The sequence below is a fragment of the Mercenaria mercenaria genome, chromosome 4 (assembly GCF_021730395.1).
Source record: "Mercenaria mercenaria strain notata chromosome 4, MADL_Memer_1, whole genome shotgun sequence".
In the NCBI taxonomy this organism is placed as follows: domain Eukaryota; kingdom Metazoa; phylum Mollusca; class Bivalvia; order Venerida; family Veneridae; genus Mercenaria; species Mercenaria mercenaria.
This window is the reverse complement of record NC_069364.1, coordinates 5,209,750-5,234,230: the sequence shown is the minus strand read 5'-3', so window position 1 is coordinate 5,234,230 and position 24,481 is coordinate 5,209,750. Positions and strand designations below refer to the sequence as shown.

The 24,481-nt window shown below is 34.9% G+C and overlaps 1 protein-coding gene across 1 annotated transcript in view; it reads left to right on the top strand.

The window, feature by feature from the left end:
• The first annotated feature begins 847 nt into the window (after positions 1 to 847).
• The window catches only part of LOC123550876 (GDP-L-fucose synthase-like), a 28,264-nt gene continuing 4,630 nt past the window's right edge, over positions 848 to 24,481 (top strand). The window contains exons 1-8 of the mRNA XM_053540238.1: positions 848 to 1,003; positions 3,794 to 3,938; positions 7,488 to 7,602; positions 8,271 to 8,399; positions 13,833 to 13,906; positions 18,798 to 18,931; positions 19,397 to 19,528; positions 20,574 to 20,753. Coding sequence (XP_053396213.1) covers positions 3,802 to 3,938; positions 7,488 to 7,602; positions 8,271 to 8,399; positions 13,833 to 13,906; positions 18,798 to 18,931; positions 19,397 to 19,528; positions 20,574 to 20,753 — 901 coding nt within the window. The 5' untranslated portion in view covers positions 848 to 1,003; positions 3,794 to 3,801. The remainder of the gene's footprint in view (positions 1,004 to 3,793; positions 3,939 to 7,487; positions 7,603 to 8,270; positions 8,400 to 13,832; positions 13,907 to 18,797; positions 18,932 to 19,396; positions 19,529 to 20,573; positions 20,754 to 24,481) is intronic.

Below are 24,481 nucleotides of genomic sequence, written 5' to 3'. Positions count from 1 at the left end.
TATAACTCAGTAATGCAAAGAAACATAAGGATGTAAGAGTTACTTCCCCTCATTCATTTCCTACTATTACTATCTTTGTCTTGCTTTTTCAATTTTCGCTTGGTAATTGAAAAATAAATGATGTTAGAATTATTTGTGTAGGATAAACAAAACTTTATTCCTGATAAAACACAGAACCAAACTTAGTATATGATACGACCTTGAGTAAATACTGAAAATTTCTCACAGTTAAATTGCGAGTTTATACTTCACGCACTATATTTTATATATAATATATATTGAATTGTTGACATTAATGTATATATGCTTTTTTTGAAAATAAATGGGGTTACCCTTCAGTGGGGCCTAAAAAAATACCATGGTAATATAAAGAGATATAGAATCTATTCTGTGGAAAATGCTTGAAGAAATATGACAATTAATAGCATATAATGAATAATTCATGGCAATTTTGCTAATCCCACCAGGAAAAAAAGGGATTTCTTTTTCGGAAAATTCAGTAAAATGTCAGTATTTTCATCATTTGCGTCCAGATCACTTGAAATTTACGGTGAGTCAGTTTTGTCCCATACCTGTTAAGAAAATAACAAACTATCCTTTGACAACTTTAAGGCAAAAACAAACGAGAATATGAGAAACCCTGATAATACGAGAAAATGGGATATACATATATATTAATTACATTTACAGTAATGTAAAATTTGGAAAGTTTTATTTTTTTGGCACATGCACAAATTTGTTATGTAAAAAAAGCACCATAGAATTTATCCAGCGCCTACATATAATCTTCAGATATGGAGAAGAAGAGCTTACGTATGCAAGTTTTACGGAAATAGAATGATTACCGTGTTTTCAAAAACGTGTCGCTTTTCAAAGTCACGTGACAACGCCGGTGCTCTGACAGGTACACACTCGTGTACTCGGTCATATTGAATACACAAACTCATTCTAGAAATAACAACCGTTACTGTGAAGAGTACAGGATTTGAGTGACATTTTATTAGTGAGTATTGCATCAGTTTGTTTGTTTTTTTTTACTGTAGACACTTAATTTTATAATGCCTTTGGATATACCGACTAAACACCTGTCTTGTTTTGACAGCCCAAAACTGAAAGTAGGACAGTTTTTTTTTGATCGGTCAATAACTGTTTTACTGAGCGAGATCCTTTCAAAAATGTTCAGTAAAATTATTTATTTCCCTTCCATTATTGAATGTCACTTTTTAAATTGATGAAGGGTAAACACGATTATTAAAGCCAAGGGGGATACAGTCTAAAATAACAGGGGTTGACGGACAGGTAAAACCCAGGGAGCGCTCATTTTTTGATTGTAAGAAATTGAGACATCAGTCATCTTTTTTGAAAACTTCTATGGCTGCTCCCAAACAATAAACAGGTCGGAGACTTCTCCTAGATGAAGAGGAGACATTCTCTCGATCTAAACACTGTCTTTCGTTCTAAAGACAAAATGTCTTTTGATCAAAAGAATGTATTTAGCTTAATTAAGTGTTGAAAAAACATGAAATCATTAATCAAACAACCATTTCATTACAGTGACATTATTTAAGAAATAATATATCTCATTTAGTGATTTGTCGCTGAATAAATCATTGTTGGATTTCAGATGCGAATATATCAAGAGGGCACAGCATCTGAACGACAAACAATGATTTTATTCAAGAGCAAGTCACTAAATGAGATATATTATTTCAATTCTAACACGTTACCAACGACTTTAAAGTACATCATTGACGGCATTCATTAAATATTTGCCCGTTTACAATCGGTTTCTTTTCCAGTGCGCCGCTATGCCGTTTGACCCTATGACGTAATAATTGTGACGTCAGAACAGTGAATTGTTGTATAACAATTCACTGTTTTCAGCCTTCTTTGTTTAACAGGAAAATGAATCGGATCAGATTAGAATTATTCATTTAAAAAACTTGTTATTTCAAGTAAAGTTTTCAAGAGACACATTTTATTGATAAAAGTTTGCTTAAGGTATTAGATCACTAATAGAGAACCTCCTTTTTGAAGAGTATTCAAAGCCTACCATAAACCTACTTTTACTGCAATTCTTAGGGGTGCATAGGTTCAAGCCCTACTGGGACCCAATTTTTTTTCCCTTATTTTCCTTTTTTACTAGTAAGTTTTTACTTCTTTCAAGACTTATTATTGATTTTTTGTATAAAAATGGAAAAAGATGAATCTTATAAGCGATTTCTTGGTGTTCAAAGTGAATTTACTACTTAAACAGAAGGGATAGAGTTACACATCTTTAAAAATATTGAGTTACACGCGGTGAAAGTTCTCTATTTTGCTTTCACTCTTAGATTATATATTGTGGAAGAAATTTAGGTAGGTTTTACATCTTCCCTAAGGTTATTTTTAAATGGAGTAAGTAAAATCCAAAACAGAAACACATCATTCGACCTTATTTTTTCAATGTTGAAGTATGAATTCTGTCTCATTAAATCCGTTTACTTGAGACACCATGGAAAAAATTACATTGACATTTTTATTTTGTGTTTTATAATTGTTTACCAATAGCTTGATGTTTCTTCTATTGAAATTAATGGTAAAATGAGTTCTCTGCAAACGTTTTCGATAGTGGCTATCACTTTGAAATTTGTCTGTACTTGAGCTTGAGGAGATACCATAAGTTATTCAAAATTTATAAAAAACGGCACGGTAAAAGTTGTTTAAAATTTGCAAAATAGTGCAAAACACGGTTACCTTTCAGAATATACCAAGCAAATGCCATTTTGTAAACATTACTATTAGTGACCTAATACCTTAAGCATTATGATAATAATTTGGATAGATGTATATCATCTGTGGCAAATTCTATAATTGTGAAGTGATTTGAAGGAAGAAATCATTAACCAAATTTCAAAAACAGTTTTTGCAAAGGGAATGTTTTAAGAAAATATGCAAATTAACATGATTAAGTAAATATTCGTAGACACAGCTAGTATAATATTTTGTTGAATATGATTAATATTGTCTGGGCATATCTACAGCAAAACAACAACAACAACCACAGCACTAGAACGCTTTTGAACAGTGACAGTAACTTCATCTATAAGCAGCAGTTATTTAGCTCAAATATTGATCATATGTAGTTTAGCAACTTATTTAATGTAAAGTATAATACAATAATTGCATTGAAAAATTACACAAAATTCTAGAAGATAGGCTAGGTGTCCAGTTAGTGGATGGCTAGATCGACACTTCCATTCCGAAACAGTTTTTATGAAAAATAAGATTTGACTAGTGTTTCAACATGTATAATATTGCTTATATATATTCATCAATAGATTACCAAATAGCCAATAAAAAGACATTATCAGAATTATGAAATATCACTTACTTTGCATAATATTTAGTCTTTTACCAATGTAGTAAAACAGTCGCTTTTCTGTTGGATGTTTACATGTAAGATCGTTACAACTTATAATTAAATTGAAGTAGCCGAAGTTGTGTCTTGCCATATGTGTCTTGGGTATGTGTTACTGATTCAGCTAGAGGTCCTGATACTAATTCAAAAGTTGTTGTATACAGTAGAGTTGAAAGTCCTGGTTCTGATTCAAAAGTCCAGAAATGGATTCTGAGTCCTGGTACTGAAAAAATATCATTGGTATTAGACTGATCAGAAGAGAAAAAAAATGGTGGAGCACTGTTTTGCACCTAATGTGTACAGATCCAAATTTTGTAAATATACTTTATATTATTTTTGTAATACTGGTATGTTAAAGGTATAATTGAAAGCTTATAATTATTATGTTTCTAGGGCTGAAAATGGCAGACAAGCAAGTTATCCTTGTGACAGGAGGCACTGGTCTTGTAGGCAAGGCTATCGAGTATGTTGTAGAAAATGGTGAAAAAAGACCAAATGAAGAATGGATATTTGCTTCATCTAAAGATGCTGATCTATGGTGAGATAACTTCGTAGTAATCAATGGCAAAGTAGCTAAGGTCAAATAATTTTCCTTCTGTTATGTTCAGTTGGTATTAGCCATGTCAACATTAACATAAACATAGTGGGAAACTTAAAAACAAAGAAGCACTTAACCTTTCAGAGGTGTCCACGGCATGCACATTCTTTCTGAAAAATACTACCATTTTTAATAAGTTCTGAAGAAATCTAAAGACAATCCTCAGTGTAAGCTTTGCTAGGAGAATGTTTGCCCTGTGGATTAGAAAGCACTGTTTAAGGAGGGAACTGCTATTAATCTCCCTTAATATTGAGGGGTAGGGGATGTTGGAGCCAGGGATTTTCATGCTCCAGAAAGGTCAAATGATTTATTGTTTTGGAATTTATTCCTCTGCAAGATTTGGAAACTTACAGTCTTTAAAATTTAAAGACTGTAAGTTTCCAAATCTTGCAGAGGTTGTAGTCTACTTTGTGTCAGCCCAGATTCCAATATTCTATATTACTACATTTTTTGTAAAGATGAAATATTTTCAACCAAGTCCTATGGCAATTAAAACCTGTATAACAAGAAATTCATGATTCATGTAATGTGAAAGATAAACTGCTCACTAAGTGTTTTTTTTTATGATTTTGATATGTCTTCTTTATCAGAATAAAATAAATGTATGTTTTATATACTGTTTTTTCTATTGCAAGGAAGAAAAGCCACATTTTTACACATTATTTTGGAAAAAGGGACATATTATGTGACGACCCATCCATCCGTTTTCTGTCAGTATGCATATTTTGTGTCCAGAACATAACTTAATAACCATTCAAGATATTGACTTCAAACTTGGCATATAGATAGGTGGTGATGAGACAGTTTAAAGAGCACATGAACTAGGTCATAGGTCAAAGGTAAATATCACAAATTGAGTTTAAGGCCAAGTCTGTCTTTCATGTTTTATGTCCAGAGCACAACTTAAAAACTATTCGATGTATTGACTTGAAACTTGGCATATAGGTAGTTGATCATAAGACAGTGTGCAAAGTGCACAAACAATCCCAATTAGTCTCTAGTCACCCTTACATCCCCGTCATCATTTCCAAAAAAAAGTCATTTTTAGTCGCTTGTGCCTTAGTATCCTGTCACTGTCCCCCACCCAACCCTTCCCAACTACGCCCCCCTCCCCTCTTTCAAGTCACACACCAAAAAATATGTCTTTAAATTTTACTTTCTCCTCTGATAAAAAACTTCAGGTGTATATTGACCAGCTCTGCAGAGCTCTTGTTAATATTTGGAGAATTGTATTTCAGTGTTAAAAGAAGTTATACTGGTCTGAAATTTGCTTGAGAGTTTATAAAGGTTTAGGATTAATACTTAAAGGCTTAAGAAAATGTGACCAGACATGAAAAAGAAAATTTATTTTAATAGTAATACAGGTATTAAACATATGGTTGATCCTTATGGAAATATTTATTCTAAATGGACTTTTTGTATTTCAAAATGTACAAACATGCAAATGCAAATGTATTGATTACCACGGAAACCTGACTGTTTGTAAAACAAATCGGGTCTGTTAGGTATAAACTATATATATATGTATATATATTACTGACAAGATATAGTCAGTTTTCATATTAAAAGTACTGTAATGATTTTTTTAATCATGATAAAGAAAAACATTGTTTTTTTCCTGCTAGCTTGTAAGCTGAACATTGAAAAAAGATGCAAGACCAGTTTCAGACATTTAGCAATGCCCTTTCTTTTTCAGTGAATTTTTTAAACTATTTGTACTTTATTAGAACTTATTACAGATGGAGAGTATGTAGGTGCAATGATGTAGAGATAGATACTTCATACTGGTAGTGGATGTAAATCTCTACATTTAGTATTTGAGCCGTGCCATGAGAAAACCAACATAGTGGGTTTGCGACCAGCATGGATCCAGACCAGCCTGCACATCCACGCAGTCTGGTCAGGATCCATGCTGTTCGCTTTTAAAGCCTATTGGAATTGGAGAAACTGTTAGCGAACAGCATGGATCCTGACCTGACTGCGCGGATGCACAGGCTGGTCTGGATCCATGCTGGTTGCATACCCACTATGTTGGTTTTCTCATGGTACGGCTCATTTATTAGTTAAAGATAATTCCCATTGCATATTATATAGCCACATAGTCACTAGTCTGAGAATTGTGGTCAAGTGTCTTAATTGACTCTTTATCTTCATTAGATCAACAATATATTAAAAAGTACATTAAAATGTAATGTCATCTGAGGTTACATAATGATATGAAAATAACTTTTTTTAAAATGAAATTAATTAAATTTACTGCCCAAGGCTTTCATTACTGTAATAATCAATTAATGGATTGTCAAGATGTTACAGTTGATAAGTGTCTTTATGTCTGAATACATGTACTATATATACAGTGAAATCTCAACAGTAAGATTTACATGTGGGTTCTTTTCAAAATAATGAGTTGTTTTTTAACTTATTTTCATTCAGTTCAGTTTTACAAAGTGTTTTTTTGGCAATTTATGCCCAAATCAATGTAGTTAAGTCAATAAATTTTGCTAGAACTGAAACTTCATTATATTATATTATATTATATGAATAATATAATATAATAATCTGTAGGTGGTATCCAGTTTGAGGATAACTGTTTTTGCGGTAACGAGGCTCTACCATCTGCATCTACAACCATTGGTAGATTATTTTTCTTGCATACCGTATTTTACCGAATTATAGAATTGATAAAGCATAAATAATACTTTCTTATTAGCACTCTGTCTTATAGTAGTATAATTAAACATAGCGCAATAAATTAATGACCATAAACAGAAGTGACGTCATGACATTTCAGTGACGCACAATAACAAAGATCCAGTTTAGTTTTGCAGTTTGTAGCGTAACATGTTTTCAGCTCGACTATTCAAAGAATAGGTAGAGCTATTGGACACAGCCATGCTTCGGCATCCCGATTTGGTTAAGTTTTTGTATGTAAGCTGGTATCTCAGTAACCACTTTTTGGAATGGATTGAAACTTCACACACTTATTAACTGTGTTAAACTGACTTACATTGTATAGGTTCCATAACTCTATTTTGCTTTTTTTTTGCAAAATTATGGCCTTTTCTCAACTTAGAAAAGTTTGGTTAAGGTTTTGGTATTTTAGTACCCACTAATGGGAATGGATTGAAACTTCACACACTTGATCACTGTGATGATCTGCATGCATTGCACAGGTTCAGTAACTCTACTTTGCATTTTTACAAAATAATGTCCCTTTTTCGACTTAGCAATTTTTGGTTGATTTTTTGTATGTAAGCTGGTATCTCAGTACCCACTAATGGGAATAGATTGAAACTTCACACACTTGTTCACTGTGAACAAGATGATCTGACATGCATTGTACAGGTTCAATAACTCTACTTTACATTTTTACAAAATTATGCCCCTTTTTCGACTTAGCAGTTTTTGGTTAAGTTTTTGTATGTAAACTGGTAAATTCTCAGCTCTAATGAGATGATACATTTATATGATTATATTTTCTATTTTTAGTGATGCAGACTCAACTAGAAGTTTGTTTGAAAAATACAAACCCACCCATGTTATACACTTGGCTGCAATGGTTGGAGGCCTTTATAGAAATCTAAAATATAATCTTGATTTCTTTGTAAGTATATATAGTATTCAAGTTATCCAAAATGTAGTGATGGGTTATGTAAATAGTTGACATCAAGTCATATGTATTTAACAATTCCCAATGAGAGAAGCGTATAAAGATAACGGGCACAAAAATCCAATTTCTTTTGTATAATTCATCATCATAAAAGTGATTATAAATAAGGTCTGGACTAATAGTAATCTGTGTTATAATTTGTACTGGCCTTAAATATAATAATGTTGTTTCCATGATAATTGAGCCACACCATGAGAAAACCAACATAGTGTGTTTGCGACCAGCATGGATCCAGGTCAGCCTGCGCTTCCACGCAGTCTGGTCAGGATCCATGCTGTTCGCTGACGGTTTCTCTAATTGCAATAGGCTTTGAAAGCAAACAGCATGGATCCTGACAAGACTGCTGCGCGGATGCGCAGGTTGGTCTGGATCCATGCTGGTCGCAAATCCACTATGTTGGTTTTCTCATGGCATGGCTCATATAATAGTGATATTAAACAGCTGTAAACAATATCCTGTATAAACTGTAATTTTATATGTATCGACAGTTTGATTGTGAAATAATGTTTGTGTTAGATCAGTTTCATTGTTACAGGAATATAAAGACATCTGTGCTCCAGTTGATCAATAGTTACTTGCATATTTTCCTAATGTTCTTTCAGAGAAAAAATATGATGATTAACGATAATGTACTTGCTGCAAGTCATGAATTTGGTGTGAAGAAAGTCGTATCATGTTTATCCACATGTATCTTCCCAGATAAAACCACCTACCCCATTGATGAGACAATGGTAGGTATACAAAAAAAGGATTAAAAAAAATTCCATATATATTCTTATATTTTTTGCACTATTTTCATGATAAAAAAATACACACACAACAGCTGCCACTTGAAGGCGCCATTCTACCATTGCAGAAACAGAGCAGTATTGACCAAAGGGATAAATCAAGACAGGGAGAAAGAAATTTTAGATACATGCATCTTTTTTTGAGTAGACAGTCTGGAATTATAATTTGCCTGGTGTAGAGTATCAACACACATAGAGCTTTCTTACCTTGGAAGAATCAGTGCTGGCCTCTTAGATGGGAGACATTTAAGAGCATCTTATAAATTTGCAGTGCCTGGACAAGGATTTGAAACCTGGCCCTTTGAATTGACAGTCACGTATGTTACCACTAGACCACCAGTGATAACTCCAGCATAGTCTTTTCCAAAGTTAAAGCCATTGTTATACTGAATTGAGTTTTTTTTATAACCCAGGAATATTCAGTGTTTTAATACACAAGCATAACAATTTAAATCTCCTGCGACAAGTGGTGGTGGGTTATAGGCATGGTCTCTTTCAGTCCGTCCATCCTTCCATCTTCTGTCCTGTAACATTTCATACCCGCTCTGTATCTCCTAAACCTCTTAAAGGATTTTCATCAAACTTGGGTCAAATGATCACTTGATCAAGACAGTGTGCAGAATCTATGAGTTAGCCATGTCGACTCAAGGTCAAGGTCACAGCTTAAGGTCAAATGTTTGAGCCTTCCATGTTGTGTCCACTCTTTATCTCCTAAAGAACTTTAAGGGTAATCATGAAACTTGGGCCAAATGATCACCTCATCAAGACAATGTGCAGAACTTATGAGTCAGCTATGTTGGCTCAAGGTCAAGGTCACAACTTGAGGTCAAAGGTTCGAGCCTTCAGTTTTTTGTCTGCTCTATATCTCCTAAACCCCTTGAAGGATTTTCATGAAACTAGGGTCAAATGATCACCTCACCAGGACAGTGTGTAGAACTTTTGAGTCAGCCATGTCAGCTTAAGGTCAAGGTCACAACTTTGGGTCAAATGTTTGAGGCTTACATTTTGTGTCTCCTTTGTGTCTCCTAAACCCCTTGAAGGATTTTCATTAAACTTTGGTCAATTGATCACCTCATTGAGACAATGTATGGAACTCATGTGTCAGCTTCATGTATCAGCCATGTTGGCTCAAGGTCAGAGTCACAACTCAAGCCTTCCATTTTACATCTGCTTTGTATCTCATACACCTCTTGAAAGATTTTAATATGACTTGGCTGTAATATTCCCCTTATCAAGACAATGTGCAGAATTCAAAATTCACCCCTGCCAGCTTAAGGTCAATGTCACAACTCTTAATGTTTAATGATTCCACCCAATACCATCAACCCTTTCACCATCCATAACAGCAGTGGGGGGATATAGCTGTCTTTCAGACTTCCTTGTTGGTATTACACTTACCTTGCATGCACACAACTAGGTGTTACTCCATAAAAGTATATTGAACACATATACTAATGGCCAATATTCATCTGAAATTAAGATGTAGACAATAAAAATTCTTGTAACTTCAATTAGAACAAATATCAACTACTGAGACTTTGCAGGGCATTTTGTTGTAGGGTATGCTATATTTGAGCCAAATTACATTAAGGCCAGCATTTTTTTATTTTCTGGTTTACGGGAGATTTTTCAAAAAGTTTGGGTCGGGGTGGGGGGGGGGGGGACAAATAAAAATAAAAATCCCAATTTTGAGGAGTCGACCAAATAAATTAAAAAAATTGCATCCTTTTGGATGCAATTTTTTTATTTTTTGTACACCACAGAAAACGAAAGCTTGCAAGCTTAAATTGCATACACACTCACAAATGAACTATTTTGAACTGGTTTATATCTCATCATCTCAGTATACTGTTGTTTTCTTTATGTGTAGCTTGTATGAATAATGCCATTTTCAAAGTCACCAAGGATATGTATTATTTGTGTTTTGTTTGTATCTATTTTGTAGTAAAAATAGACTTACGGAAACATTTTTCATAAACTATACAGATACCACAATTGACATATCATAAGAACTTTGCATAATGTTTATTATATAAACATGAATAAAAACTGTTATTAAAATGGGGAAATGCAATTACTTCTTTAGGTCTGCATCCTTCATATATGCATATTAATTGGCCGTAGATGCAAAATCTTAAAAGTCAGGCATTGTCATACTAGAAAGCCAAAATTACGAAGTGATAAAAATTATAAATGCACACGTACTGGCTTTAAAATTAAATTGTTTTGGTTAAGTTTCACAGGCTTGAATATTGTTTTATGTTTTGCCGAATGTCAGTGCGACCTATATTGTACAACAAGCCAAAACAATCTGAAATTTGGTTCAGCTAAAATGTGTACAAAGTACATGAAGTAACAACCTTATCGGTTGATGTTCAAACAACAGTATCGGAGATTTATAAGACTCCTTACTAAGATGGGACTTGGACTTAGTAAGTTAGGAGTCCAAAAAAACATTTATTACTGGATATGTCATTATGTGTTCCTCAGTGTCAAAGGCACAATTGTGACATATCGTGTCTGAATGTTTGTCCCAAACATACTTTCAAAGGGTCTTCTTACAGATTTTATTGGTATACTTCAACTTCTTCAAGTGAACAGGACTCATGAGAATATTGCTGGGAGTTTCATGTTTGATAATTATCTTTTGAGTTACAGTACCTGCAGCTAGAACTTTAGTCAAACTAATTTGACAGGATCCTAGGAAATATTGAGATAATCTTTTCATATGGGCAAGTAATATCTCCACTCGGATTTGACCGCCTGTCAAACATATTAAACAACCATTAATCTGACTGTCCATTTATTTTGACTACATGTACATGTAGTTTGAATTTTTAGCTCACCTGTCACATAGTGACAAGGTTAGCTTTTGTGATCACGCAGCGTCCGTCGTCCGTGCGTGCATTCGTCCGTCCGTAAACTTTTGCTTGTGACCACTCTAGAGGTCACATTTTTTGTGGGATCTTTATGAAAGTTGGTCAGAATGTTCATCTTGATGATATCTAGGTCAAGTTCGAAACTGGGTCACGTGCCATCAAAAACTAGGTCAGTAGGTCTAAAAATAGAAAAACCTTGTGACCTCTCTAGAGGCCATATATTTCACAAGATCTTCATGAAAATTGGTCAGAATGTTCACCTTGATAATATCTAGGTCAAGTTTGAAACTGGGTCACGTGCCTTCAAAAACTAGGTCAGTAGGTCTAAAAATAGAAAAACCTTGTGACCTCTCTAGAGGCCATATATTTCACAAGATCTTCATGAAAATTGGTCAGAACGTTCACCTTGATGATATCTAGGTCAAGTTTGAAACTGGGTCACGTGCTTTCAAAAACTAGGTCAGTAGGTCAAATAATAGAAAAACCTTGTGACCTCTCTAGAGGCCATATTTTTCATGGGATCTGTATGAAATATGGTCTGAATGTTCATCTTGATGATATCTAGGTCAAGATCGAAACAGGGTTATGTGCGGTCAAATGCTAGGTCAGTAGGTCTAAAAATAGAAAAACCTTGTGACTTCTCTAGAGGCCATACTTGTGAATGGATCTTCATAAAACTTGGTCAGAATGTTCATCTTGATGATATCTAGGTCAAGTTCGAAAGTGGGTCACGTGCCATCAAAAAGTAGGTCAGTAGGTCAAATAATGAAAAAACATTGTGACCTCTCTAGAGGCCATATTTTTCATGGGATCTGTATGAAAGTTGGTCTGAATGTTTATCTTGATGATATATAGGTCAAGTTTGAACTGGGTCAACTGCGATCAAAAACTAGGTCAGTAGGTCTTGAAATAGAAAAACCTTGTGACCTCTCTAGAGGCCATACCCTTGAATGGATCTTCATGAAAATTGGTCAAAATGTTCATCATGATGATATCTAGGTCAAGTTTGAAACTGGGTCACATGCCTTAAAAAACTAGGTCAGTAGGTCAAAAAATAAAAAAACCTTGTGACCTCTCTAGAGGCTGTACTTTTCATGGGATCTGTATGAAAGTTGGTCTGAATGTTCATCTTGATGATATCTAGGTCAAATTTTAAACTGGGTCAACTGCTGTCAAAAACTAGGTCTAAAATTATTTAAATCTTTTGACCTCTCTAGAGGCCATATTATTCAATGGATCTTCATGAAAATTGATCTGAATGTTTACCTTGATGATATCTAGGTCAAGTTCCAAACTGGGTCATGTGCGGTATTAGTGGTATTAGTTATTTTTTCTTCTCTAACCCAAAGACTTCAAAGTAAAAAAAAAATGTGTTTAGCAAGTTGATACTCACTTTTGCTCTTCCATTTTGTCATTTCTTTGGTTTCTTTCCTTTTTATCAATTGTGGTATTTTTCTGACAGTCCCACATGAATTTGATCGTTGTCCAATTATAATATACAGACAACAAATCTCGTACATGTGATACGCCAGATTTTTCAACATCTTGACAGCGTTGATAGTGAACTGAAGGTCATTTTTCGTATGTGATTATTCCTAATGTTGAACTTTCGGTGCTGTAATTTTTACTCAGATCCAATTTCTTTACAATACTTGTTATCTCTGCAAACTTATTCCAAAGATTATTGTCTGTTAACTTGTATATTTTTCCTATTTAATTTCACACAGTTTACATTCATGCAGGCTGCCATTTTTCATACGTCTGCTGATCCTGATTAAAAACCTCTACCTTACAGTTAAACTTTTATTTTTGGCAGTAGCAATTATGGACGGTCGGCGGGTAAAATGAAAATAAAAGTACTGAAAATGACTTTTATTTTTATTTTGTTTTGTCAAAAAATAGGGTCGGCGCTCCCATAATCCAGAAAATTAAAAAATGCTGGCCTAAATTCATTAAAAGAATTTTAAAAGATGAGCAAAAAAGTAATTTTAACAGTTCAGAGTTTAAGATATAAATTTTAACAGTTTCAGACCCTGTTCTGTTGCTTTATTATATGTCACAAGTTCAATAATGATAAAAGTGATCCAGCTTAAGTAAGGTGAAAGATGCACTACTTTTTCATTAATACTGACCAAACACAAATTGCCTTCAAACGGTTTGCAAGTCATCTATTTCATGAATAATCTTGAAATCTAAGAATGTTCCATAGTACCATTTTAATGACGATGAAAACACCATGTATCCACGGTGTGCACACATTCATTTGTTTCAACAGTGTTTAGTACAAATGATATTGGCCAGTTTACTCGCATTGGATTACTACGGTGCCAATTTCAGCCATTAATTAAAGCAGTCTATGTCTCGTGCAAATAATCTTTTCTTGTCTAACTTTGGTGTTACTGGATATTTATGGTGGCTCTGTTGCTTTCAACTAGTGTTTTATAGATAAAAATATTTACATTTATAATAAGTCCGGTATGTTTTGGTTTAATTTCAGATTCATAATGGAGCACCTCATGACTCTAACTTTGGATATTCATATGCAAAAAGAATGATAGATGTGTTAAACAGGTAAGTTTACCAGGTGGTTAAGTGCCTGAAATATTTTACTTTAGAGGGCTTTTCTGGTCCTTTTGGATCATTGATTTCAACTCATTTTGATTTGAAGTTTGAATACTGCTTAAGCCAGTGCTAGGGGGCAAGGGCAGTGTTGCATTTTCTATTACTGTTCATGAACAGACTCATTCAAACTGAGTCTGCAATTTTCACTGTTTGCCTTGTGCTCGGTGCTTCCGAGGGATCTACTTTCCATATTTTGTTTAGCATTTAGTATTAAAATAGCTCACATATCTATATCCATGCTAAATGTTTGTCATTTGATTTTGCAAATGTATACTTGTATGCATAAGGATACCGTTAAAGAGAAGCTTTAAAATTTAAAGGTTCCAAGAGTTGCACAAACATCTGATGTATAGTAAAATTGTTTTTTTCTACTAAGGTGGGTGTATGTTAGAATGCAATGTTTATTATACTCTCAGGCACAGTGTATGGGTGTTACATTGAAATGGTATGTCCATCTGTCTGAATGTTATTTGAACTCTCAGGCACAGTGTATGAATGGCATGTCCATCTGTCTGAATGTATATTGAACTCTCGGGCACAGTGTGTGGGGTTACATTGAAAAAGTATGTTAATCTGTCAGAATGTTTATTATACTCTCAGGCACAGTGTGTTGGGGCTACAATTTGTAATTGTATGTCCATCTGTCTGAATGTTTATTGTACTCTCAGACACAGTGTATTGGGGCTACATTGAAATAGTACGTCCATCTGTCTGAACGTTTATTGTACTCTCAGGCACAATGTATTGGGGCTACATTGAAATCATATGTCCATCTGTCTGAATGTTTATTGTACTCTCAGGCACAGTGTATTGGGGCTACATTGAAATAGTATGTGAATCTGTCTGAATGTTTATTGTACTCTCAGGAACAGTGTATTGGGGCTACATTGAAATAGTATGTCCATCCGTCTGAATGTTTATTGTATTCTCAGGAACAGTGTATTGGGGCTACATTGAAATCATATGTCCATCTGTCTGAATGTTTATTGTACTCTCAGGCACAGTGTATGAATGGCATGTCCATCTGTCTGAATGTATATTGAACTCTCAGGCACAGTGTATGGGGTTACATTGAAAAAGTATGTTAATCTGTCAGAATGTTTATTGTACTCTCAGGCACAGTGTATTGGGGTTACATTGAAATCATATGTCCATCTGTCTGAATGTTTATTGTACTCTCAGGCACAATGTATTGGGGTTACATTGGAATCATATGTCCATCTGTCTGAATGTTTATTATACTCTCAGACACAGTGTATTGGGGCTACATTGAAATAGTATGTCCATCTGTCTGAATGTTTATTGTACTCTCAGGAACAGTGTATTGGGGCTACATTGAAATCATATGTCCATCTGTTTGCATGTTAATTGAACTCTCAGGCACAGTATATGAATGGCATGTCCATCTGTCTGAATGTATATTGAACTCTTAGGCACAGTGTATGAGGTTACATTGAAAACGTATGTTAATCTGTCTGAATGTTTGTTATACTCTCAGGCACAGTGTGTTGGGGCTACAATTTGTAATTGTATGTCCATCTGTCTGAATGTTTATTGTACTCTCAGACCGGTGTATTGGGGCTACATTGAAATAGTATGTCCATCTGTCTGAACGTTTATTGTACTCTCAGGCACAATGTATTGGGGCTACATTGAAATAGTATGTCCATCTGTCTGAATGTTTATTGTACTCTCAGGTAAAGTGTATTGGGGCTACATTGAAATAGTATGTGAATCTGTCTGAATGTTTATTGTACTCTCAGGAACAGTGTATTGGGGCTACATTGAAATCATATGTCCATCTGTCTGAATGTTTATTGTACTCTCAGGCACAGTGTATTGGGGCTACATTGAAATTGTATGTCCATCTGTCTGAATGTTTATTGTACTCTCAGGAACAGTGTATTGGGGCTACATTGAAATCATATGTTTATCTGTCTGAATGTTTATTGTACTCTCAGGCACAGTGTATGTATGGCATGTCCATCTGTCTGAATGTATATTGAACTCTCAGGCACAGTGTATGGGGTTACATTGAAAAAGTATGTTAATCTGTCAGAATGTTTATTGTACTCTCAGGCTCAGTGTATTGGGGTTACATTGAAATCATATGTCCATCTGTCTGAATGTTTATTGTACTCTCAGGCACAATGTATTGGGGTTACATTGAAATCATATGTCCATCTGTCTGAATGTTTATTATACTCTCAGACACAGTGTATTGGGGCTACATTGAAATAGTATGTCCATCAGTCTGAATGTTTATTGTACTCTCAGGAATAGTGTATTGGGGCTACATTGAAATCATATGTCCATCTGTTTGAATGTTAATTGAACTCTCAGGCACAGTATATGAATGGCATGTCCATCTGTCTGAATGTTTATTGTACTCTCAGGCACAATGTATTGGGGTTACATTGAAATCATATGTCCATCTGTCTGAATGTTTATTATACTCTCAGACACAGTGTATTGGGGCTACATTGAAATTGTATGTCCATCTGTCTGAATGTTTATTGTACTCTCAGGCACAGTGTATTAGGGTTACATTGAAATCATATGTCCATCTGTCTGAATGTTTATTGTACTCTCAGGAACAGTGTATTGGGGCTACATTGAAATCATATGTCCATCTGTCTGAATGTTTATTGTACTCTCAGACACAGTGTATTGGGGCTACATTGAAATAGTATGTCCATCTGTCTGAACGTTAATTGTACTCTCAGGCACAATGTATTGGGGCTACATTGAAATAGTATGTCCATCTGTCTGAATGTTTATTGTACTCTCAGGCACAGTGTATTGGGGCTACATTGGAATAGTATGTGAATCTGTCTGAATGTTTATTGTACTCTCAGGAACAGTGTATTGGGGCTACATTGAAATCATATGTCCATCTGTCTGAATGTTAATTGTACTCTCAGGCACAGTGTATTGGGGCTACATTGAAATAGTATGTCCATCTGTCTGAATGTTTATTGTACTCTCAGGAACAGTGTATTGGGGCTACATTGAAATCATATGTCCATCTGTCTGAATGTTTATTGTACTCTCAGGCACAGTGTATGAATGGCATGTCCATCTGTCTGAATGTATATTGAACTCTCAGGCACAGTGTATGGGGTTACATTGAAAAAGTATGTTAATCTGTCAGAATGTTTATTGTACTCTCAGGCACAGTGTATTGGGGTTACATTGAAATCATATGTCCATCTGTCTGAATGGTTATTGTACTCTCAGGCACAATGTATTGGGGTTACATTGAAATCATATGTCCATCTGTCTGAATGTTTATTATACTCTCAGACACAGTGTATTGGGGCTACATTGAAATAGTATGTCCATCAGTCTGAATGTTTATTGTACTCTCAGGAACAGTGTATTGGGGCTACATTGAAATCATATGTCCATCTGTTTGAATGTTAATTGAACTCTCAGGCACAGTATATGAATGGCATGTCCATCTGTCTGAATGTTTATTGTACTCTCAGGCACAATGTATTGGGGTTACATTGAAATCATATGTCCATCTGTCTGAATGTTTATTATACTCTCAGACACAGTGTATTGGGGCTACATTGAAATTGTATGTCCATCTGTCTGAATGTTTATTGTACTCTCAGGCACAGTGTATTGGGGTTACATTGAAATAGTATGTCCATCTGTCTGAATGTTTATTGTACTCTCAGGAACAGTGTATTAGGGCTACATTGAAATCATATGTCCATCTGTCTGAATGTTAATTGAACTCTCAGGCACAGTGTATGAATGGCATGTCCATCTGTCTGAATGTATATTGAACTCTTAGGCACAGTGTATGGGGTTACATTGAAAAAGTATGTTAATCTGTCTGAATGTTTTTTGTACTCTCAGGCACAGTGTATTGGGGTTACATTGAAATCATATGTCTATCTGTCTGAATGTTTATTATACTCTCAGACACAGTGTATTGGGGCTACATTGAAATAGTATGTCAATCTGTCTGAATGTTTATTGTACTCTCAGGCACAGTGTATTGAGGTTACATTGAAATCATATGTCCATCTGTCTGAATGTTTATTGTACTCACGGGCACAGTGTATTGGGGCTACATTGAAATAGTGGGTCCATCTGTCTGAATGTTTATTGTACTCTCAGGAACAGTGTATTGGGGCTACATTGAAATAGTATGTTAATCTGTCTGAATGTTTATTGTACTCTCAGACACAGTGTATTGGGGCTACATTGAAATAGTATGTCCATCTGTCTGAATGTTAATTGTACTCTCAGGCACAATGTATTTGGGCTACATTGAAATAGTATGTCCATCTGTCTGAGTGTTTATTGTACTCTCAGGCACAATGTATTGGGGCTACATTGAAATTGTATGTCCTTTTGTTTGAAGACATATCTCCAAAACTGTTCAGTTTGATCTTAAAATGAAAACACATCGTAATGTGACATAATACTTGATTGACCCAGATCACTAGATCCAAGGTCATGGTCACATACCTCCGCTTCCTTGACTTGTAAACTGCAGGAAGGATTTCTGTCACATTCAGTTCATATTTATACAATTTAGAATAATCATACACCAGAATGTTTAAGATCACTAAACCAAGCTGTGTCAGGGAGCATCCATTGCTTACAACCATATCCTTGTCATAAAATTAGCATCAATTATTTACCTCATCAAGCTAACATGCATAGTACAAGACCCATGTCACTGGGTCCAACCCCCTCCCCTGCATCAAAGCAGCAACTTGGTGTATTAATGGCCTTAAGTGATAGCTAGAATGTCAGTCTGGTTATGAACAATGTGTAGTAACATGCCATACTTATAATGGATTTTTTTTTCCAGGGGATACAATCAGTCTCATGGTGCAAAATTTACTGCTGTTATACCTACAAATGTGTACGGACCACATGATAACTTTGACCTTGAGGATGGACATGTTTTACCGGGTCTCATTAACAAAGCATATTGTGCTAAGCGTAAGTAGTTGTTCCACTTCAACATCCACATTATATGACACAAGGTGCATAACTGTTGCACCAATATTTTATGAATTATGCCCCCTTTTTGCTTAGAATTATACTTATATAGTGTTTTGATACACTTTATCTTTACCTCTCATATTGCTTAATATTTTTGACACAGACTCAAGCTAATGTGCAATATCTTCATCCACTATTGGAGTCATTAAACACTCCAGTGACAGCTTCAGCTTCCTCAGATGTGCCCAGTTTTACTATCCAGCATTGAAATAGTCGAGTGTGCTGTCTCCTGTTTCAGCTCTTGTTTTCATTTCTGAATTTGCGGAAAGGTTGAGTGCTTTTTGTGAATGCTCTGGTTATGACAAAATGATCGTTGAAAAATTGATGTTTTAATAAATTTTTATATAAGATGAAATAAAATGCTGTGATTATGTTATATGTACAGCTGTATCTGCTCTGCAGGTGATGGTAAAGAGTTTGTGATATGGGGGACAGGGTTGCCACGAAGACAGTTCATTTACTCTCGGGATCTTGCTCGTCTCATGATATGGGTTCTTAGAAACTATGAAGAAATAGAACCAATTATCTTATCAGGTAAATTATACTTTTTGTACATTTAACTGAGCATGGATATTTTTATGACTCCAAATTTTTTAAGGGTGTTGGTTTGGGCACTTAGCTTCACCTTGTCTGTTCATTTGTTTGTCTGTCCAAATGTTTGTGTGTATGTCTGTCTAAAATTGTGTTGTGCATATCTCAAAAAGTATTCAGCTATGAATAATTAAACATCATAGGTTTGTTATTCAGCAAGTGAATTTGTGCACCTGTGGCATTTTTTAAATGCATTTTTACTCAGTATCCATGGCTTAAGTTATGGCCCTTGATTTAGTCTAAAATGTGCATTAAAGATTTGAAAGTTTGTGTTACATGTATCTCAAAATGTAACTGACCTAGGGTCATTAAACATTATTGGTATATTATTCAGCATTTGAAGATGTGCACCTGAAATTTGTTTGGGATTTTACTCAGCCAGACCAGAGTTATAGCCTTCGACTTTTTCAAAAAATATGCATATAAAGGGCCTGAAATATTTTGTTACATGTATCTCAAAAAGTATTTGACCTAGGGTCAGTAAACTTTATGAATTTAATTCAGCATGTGAAGTTGTGCACCTGGGGTTTTATGTGGGATTCACACAATTAAGTAATAGTTATGGGCCTTGACTTTGTAAAACCTTAAGTTTATGTCACACATACCTCAAAGACATGAAATTTCTTCCCTTTACTTGGAAGATGTTGTACTGGCATGCAGTATGTTTGTGAAAAATGTTTCTAGGTGGGGGATGTTAGTAATTCTGTTAGAAATTCTTGTTCAAATGGTTCCACTTGGCACCTTTTAGGGGCTGCCAGAGCTAAAAATAGATAAACCTTGAAAGATATCTTTCTGGATCTTTGCCCAACTTTGGTCGGAAACAAGCCTTTCCAAAATATGTTAGATACGGTGAGCGAATCAGGACTTTCTTGTCAGTCTTCCTGACTGTAATGTCACATGATTGTAGATGTGCAATAACGTTTTGCTGCAGTACCTAGTACATGTACTGTATAGTTTTTCAGATAGTGGTATGTTCTTTTACTTCCAGTAAGTGAAGAAGATGAGGTCAGTATAAAGGAAGCAGCCATGACCGTCATTGAGGCAGCAGATTTCAAGGGCAAGGTTACATTTGATACAAGCAAGTCAGATGGTCAGTTCAAGAAGACAGCATCAAATGAAAAACTCAGGAAATATCTTCCAGACTTTAAATTTACTCCTTTTAAAGAAGGTAAGGATAGGACAGTTAGCACTTAGAATTAGAGACATCAGTAGCTTTACAATTTTGAATTAATACTAAGAACAGGAAAACTTCTGGATTATAGCCATACATTTAACTAAGCTAAATTAGATGGTCTACTGTTAAGGTAATATACAGTTATTCGCTCTTGAGCTATTAGATATCAATGTAGGACAGTATTGTTTTCTTTTGGTAAATATCACATCTTACTGTACTACATACCCATTTTAAAACTCCATATTGACGTTCAAATTTCATATCGGGTGTGTGACGTCATTTCTGACGTCAGTTTCATGTATGTCGACGTGTTTAAAAGTTTTTTAACAAAAATATTTTCAATTTCACTCGGGCTTAATAACACAATTGTACCATTTATATTACAGTTTTACGTGTAGATGTGTATGTAATAAAAAGGTTATTAGATTTGCATCAAGAAATATGCAGTCATTCTTTCGCGGAATAATATTGCATGCCTGAAGTTGCGCAGTATTTCCGCTGCAGAGCTCATGCATATTTCTCAATACAAATGTAATAACCTTTAAATATCTAATGGCTGAAGAGTCAACAATCATTCTGTTGTATGAACCAAACCTCTATTTATTTATTAGTATGCAAGAATAAGAATATTATGCAGTGTTTATTTAGAAGGATGGATCCATGATTTATTTATATTAATTTACACAGTTAATAAAAAGAAAGAGAAAAATCATTTTATCCAATCAAATCTTGCTAAAGTCATCACAGTATAACTTAAGTAAAGATTCGAAAATGTGACAAATTATCCAATCAAGAATTTTACCATTATACTCTAAAGGTCTTACTTTGCTTGTGGTAAAATGAAGTAAGGTTGAAAAAGGAAAGTAATTTTCAAGTATTATCCTAACCTGCCAGAATTTGTTTGTCAGGTTAGGATAATCATGAAAATTATGCACAAACAACATATAGTTAGGAGTATGGTAATCTATCTTTTCATCCCCCACCGATGGTGAAGGGATATTGTTTTGGTGTTGTTGGTCTGGCTGTTCATCCGTCTGTCCCTCCAAAACTGAAAAGAAATATTTCAGCCTTACATAACTATTAATTAGCACATGGCCTTTGCTCACATTTAGTATTATTCCCTTTGATCAAGTAGAAGCATACTTTTTGCCATGATTTGGAAAAAACAAGGAAAACACTTATAATTCAAGAAGTATTTTAAGTGGAATTATCAAACCTCACATAATTATTACTTAGCACATGATCTTTGCTCACATTTAGCATTTCCCCTATGACCCAGTAAAAGGCAGAGTTTTTCTTCTTGATTTGGTAATAGGGATTGTTTTACTTTCTCATGAAACTTTAGACAATGTAGATTGCTATAGGGCAGTTGTGCACTTGCAACTTTTGTCAGGATTACTTAAGTAACCAGAGTCATACATGCCATATTTTCAGACGGTCAATAAGGGAGATTTGTCTCAACAGGGCATTTTTTAAGAGAGATTTGGGTAAAAATAAGGGAGACTTTTATTTGCTCATTTTTCATGCTTTTTCATGAAAAAATCATCAAGTATTCTATATTGAATTGATGAGTGGAGCCAACAGTTGTGTACAGAATGCATGATTATTACTTATAGCACTACTTAATCCAAGAAAATTCAGAGTTCCATGAAAGATTGAACCGGGAACTTTGTTTTTGCTTTATGTGTTGATGCTTCTGCATCTGGGGAGAGTGATCTTTTTGACATGTTTAAGCATACAATACTCAAAAGATTGCGGAGATATCATGTCAAAACAGTCTTTTAAGGGTAGTCATTTCTTTTCAGAAATGAAGTTGTTAAAAAAAATGAAAGTCCTTCTTTTGCTCGATTGTCCATGTTTAGATTAAAACTACATGTATTTAAACTGGGAATTCTTCTCCTGTTAATTATTACATGACAATTATATCACAAAGGAATGGCAGTCAACTCTTCGGGTAGTATGGACTGCAATTTATTTCATAAAATTCACTTATCCGAATTCATGTCTGTCCGAAATTCTATGTAGTTCGGCATTAACTTGCCAATTTTTGTTAAATTGGAATTGATTTTTTTGCATGTTGTGCAAGTATTTAAATTAAGAAGCATAAACTCGGTGTTAGCACTAACCTGTCTCATCCTCTGACGGCTCGATAAATATCGAGGTCAGCTAAAACGAATGTACACTTTGGCAGGTGGCGGTAAAATGACGTTTTAAGACTGGTTTACATATTGTTTTGAAAACTACAAATCAACGCCTTTGATGGTATTGAATCGGTCTAAAATCTCCCATGCACATGTTTACAATATTGCCTAAGGGTAAGATTAAATGGTTAATTGTTTGGAGATGGTGACAGTAGGTGGTAAGATAATTAATGCCTCAGGCATGTACCCCTCGATAAACAAGTTAGGGATTATAGATAACTATCAAAATTATGTTTAAAGAGTAATTCCGGGCTACTCGATATTGTATTTTAAGTATTTTCTAAAGGTCTACATTGGGTCCGAGATACGGTTTTTCAACAGAGAACTTTTTTTTATTTATTTTTTTTATGGAAGGTTTTCATGTCCCGGCAGGAGACAGGGAGATATACTGAAAATACGGGAGAAAAAGGCTCCCGGCGGGAGATACGGCATGTATGCAGAGTTATTACCCTTTAATTGTTTTACAATCCAGAAATTCCCACTTAGTAAAGTAATTGATTGATGGATCTTCATGACACTTAATGCAATATATTTAGATCACTATAGGGCAGAGTTTTTCCCCTTGATTTGGTAAAAACAATAACCAACAAACCATGGCAAAGTCCTATTGTACATAACTTTCATATATCTGGAAATTAAATACCTTTCAAAATATAGTTTCCTCATTCGCAAAATAATCTACTGCATTTGCTTGTTTAACTTCAGTTGTCAAACTTAGTGTTTTCCATGACTGTCCTTGCTTTTTTTGTGTGTGAACCTGTATTTAGATGGCATAAAATGAACAAAACCCTCTGTTCTGCTTTTAGACCATACATAGCACCATGGGAAAAAACCCAAAACATTGAAAATGATACGTACTTAGTGTGAAAGGTAGCAGTTTTGACAAATAGAAGTTTATTTATAGATAATAAGGATCCCACATGCCTACCTGTGTAGGTAATGGTTTTCCCAACCTAAGAGACGGTGTGGAATGAGAAACCGAGTGCTAGTGAGCTTACTTATTGGCACTGTTCTGAAGGGAGAGAAAACACTCGTCTGACACAGGCTGATATATTAAATAATTTTTATGCCCCCAAAGGGAGGCATATTAGTTTTCAATTGTCCGTCCATTCGTTAGTTCGTTAGTTCGTCACAACTTTAACTTTTTCATGAAGGCACTTTACTCGGGAACCACTGCACCCAGGACCTTCAAACGTCACCTGCTGATAGTACTTATTGAGTATACGACCCCTACTGACTTTAGGGTCACCAGGTCAAAGGTCAAGGTCACAGGGGCCAATGTTAACTTTTTACATGAAGGCACTTTACTCGCGAACCAGTGCACCCAGGACCTTCAAACTTCACATGCTGATAGTACTTATTGAGTACACAAACCCTATTGACTTTGGGATCACCAGGTGAAAGGTCAAGGTTACAGGGGCTAATGTTAACTTTTTGCATGAAGGCACTTTACTCGCGAACCAGTGGCTGCACCCAAGACCTTCAAACTTCACATGCTGATAGTACTTATTGAGTACACAA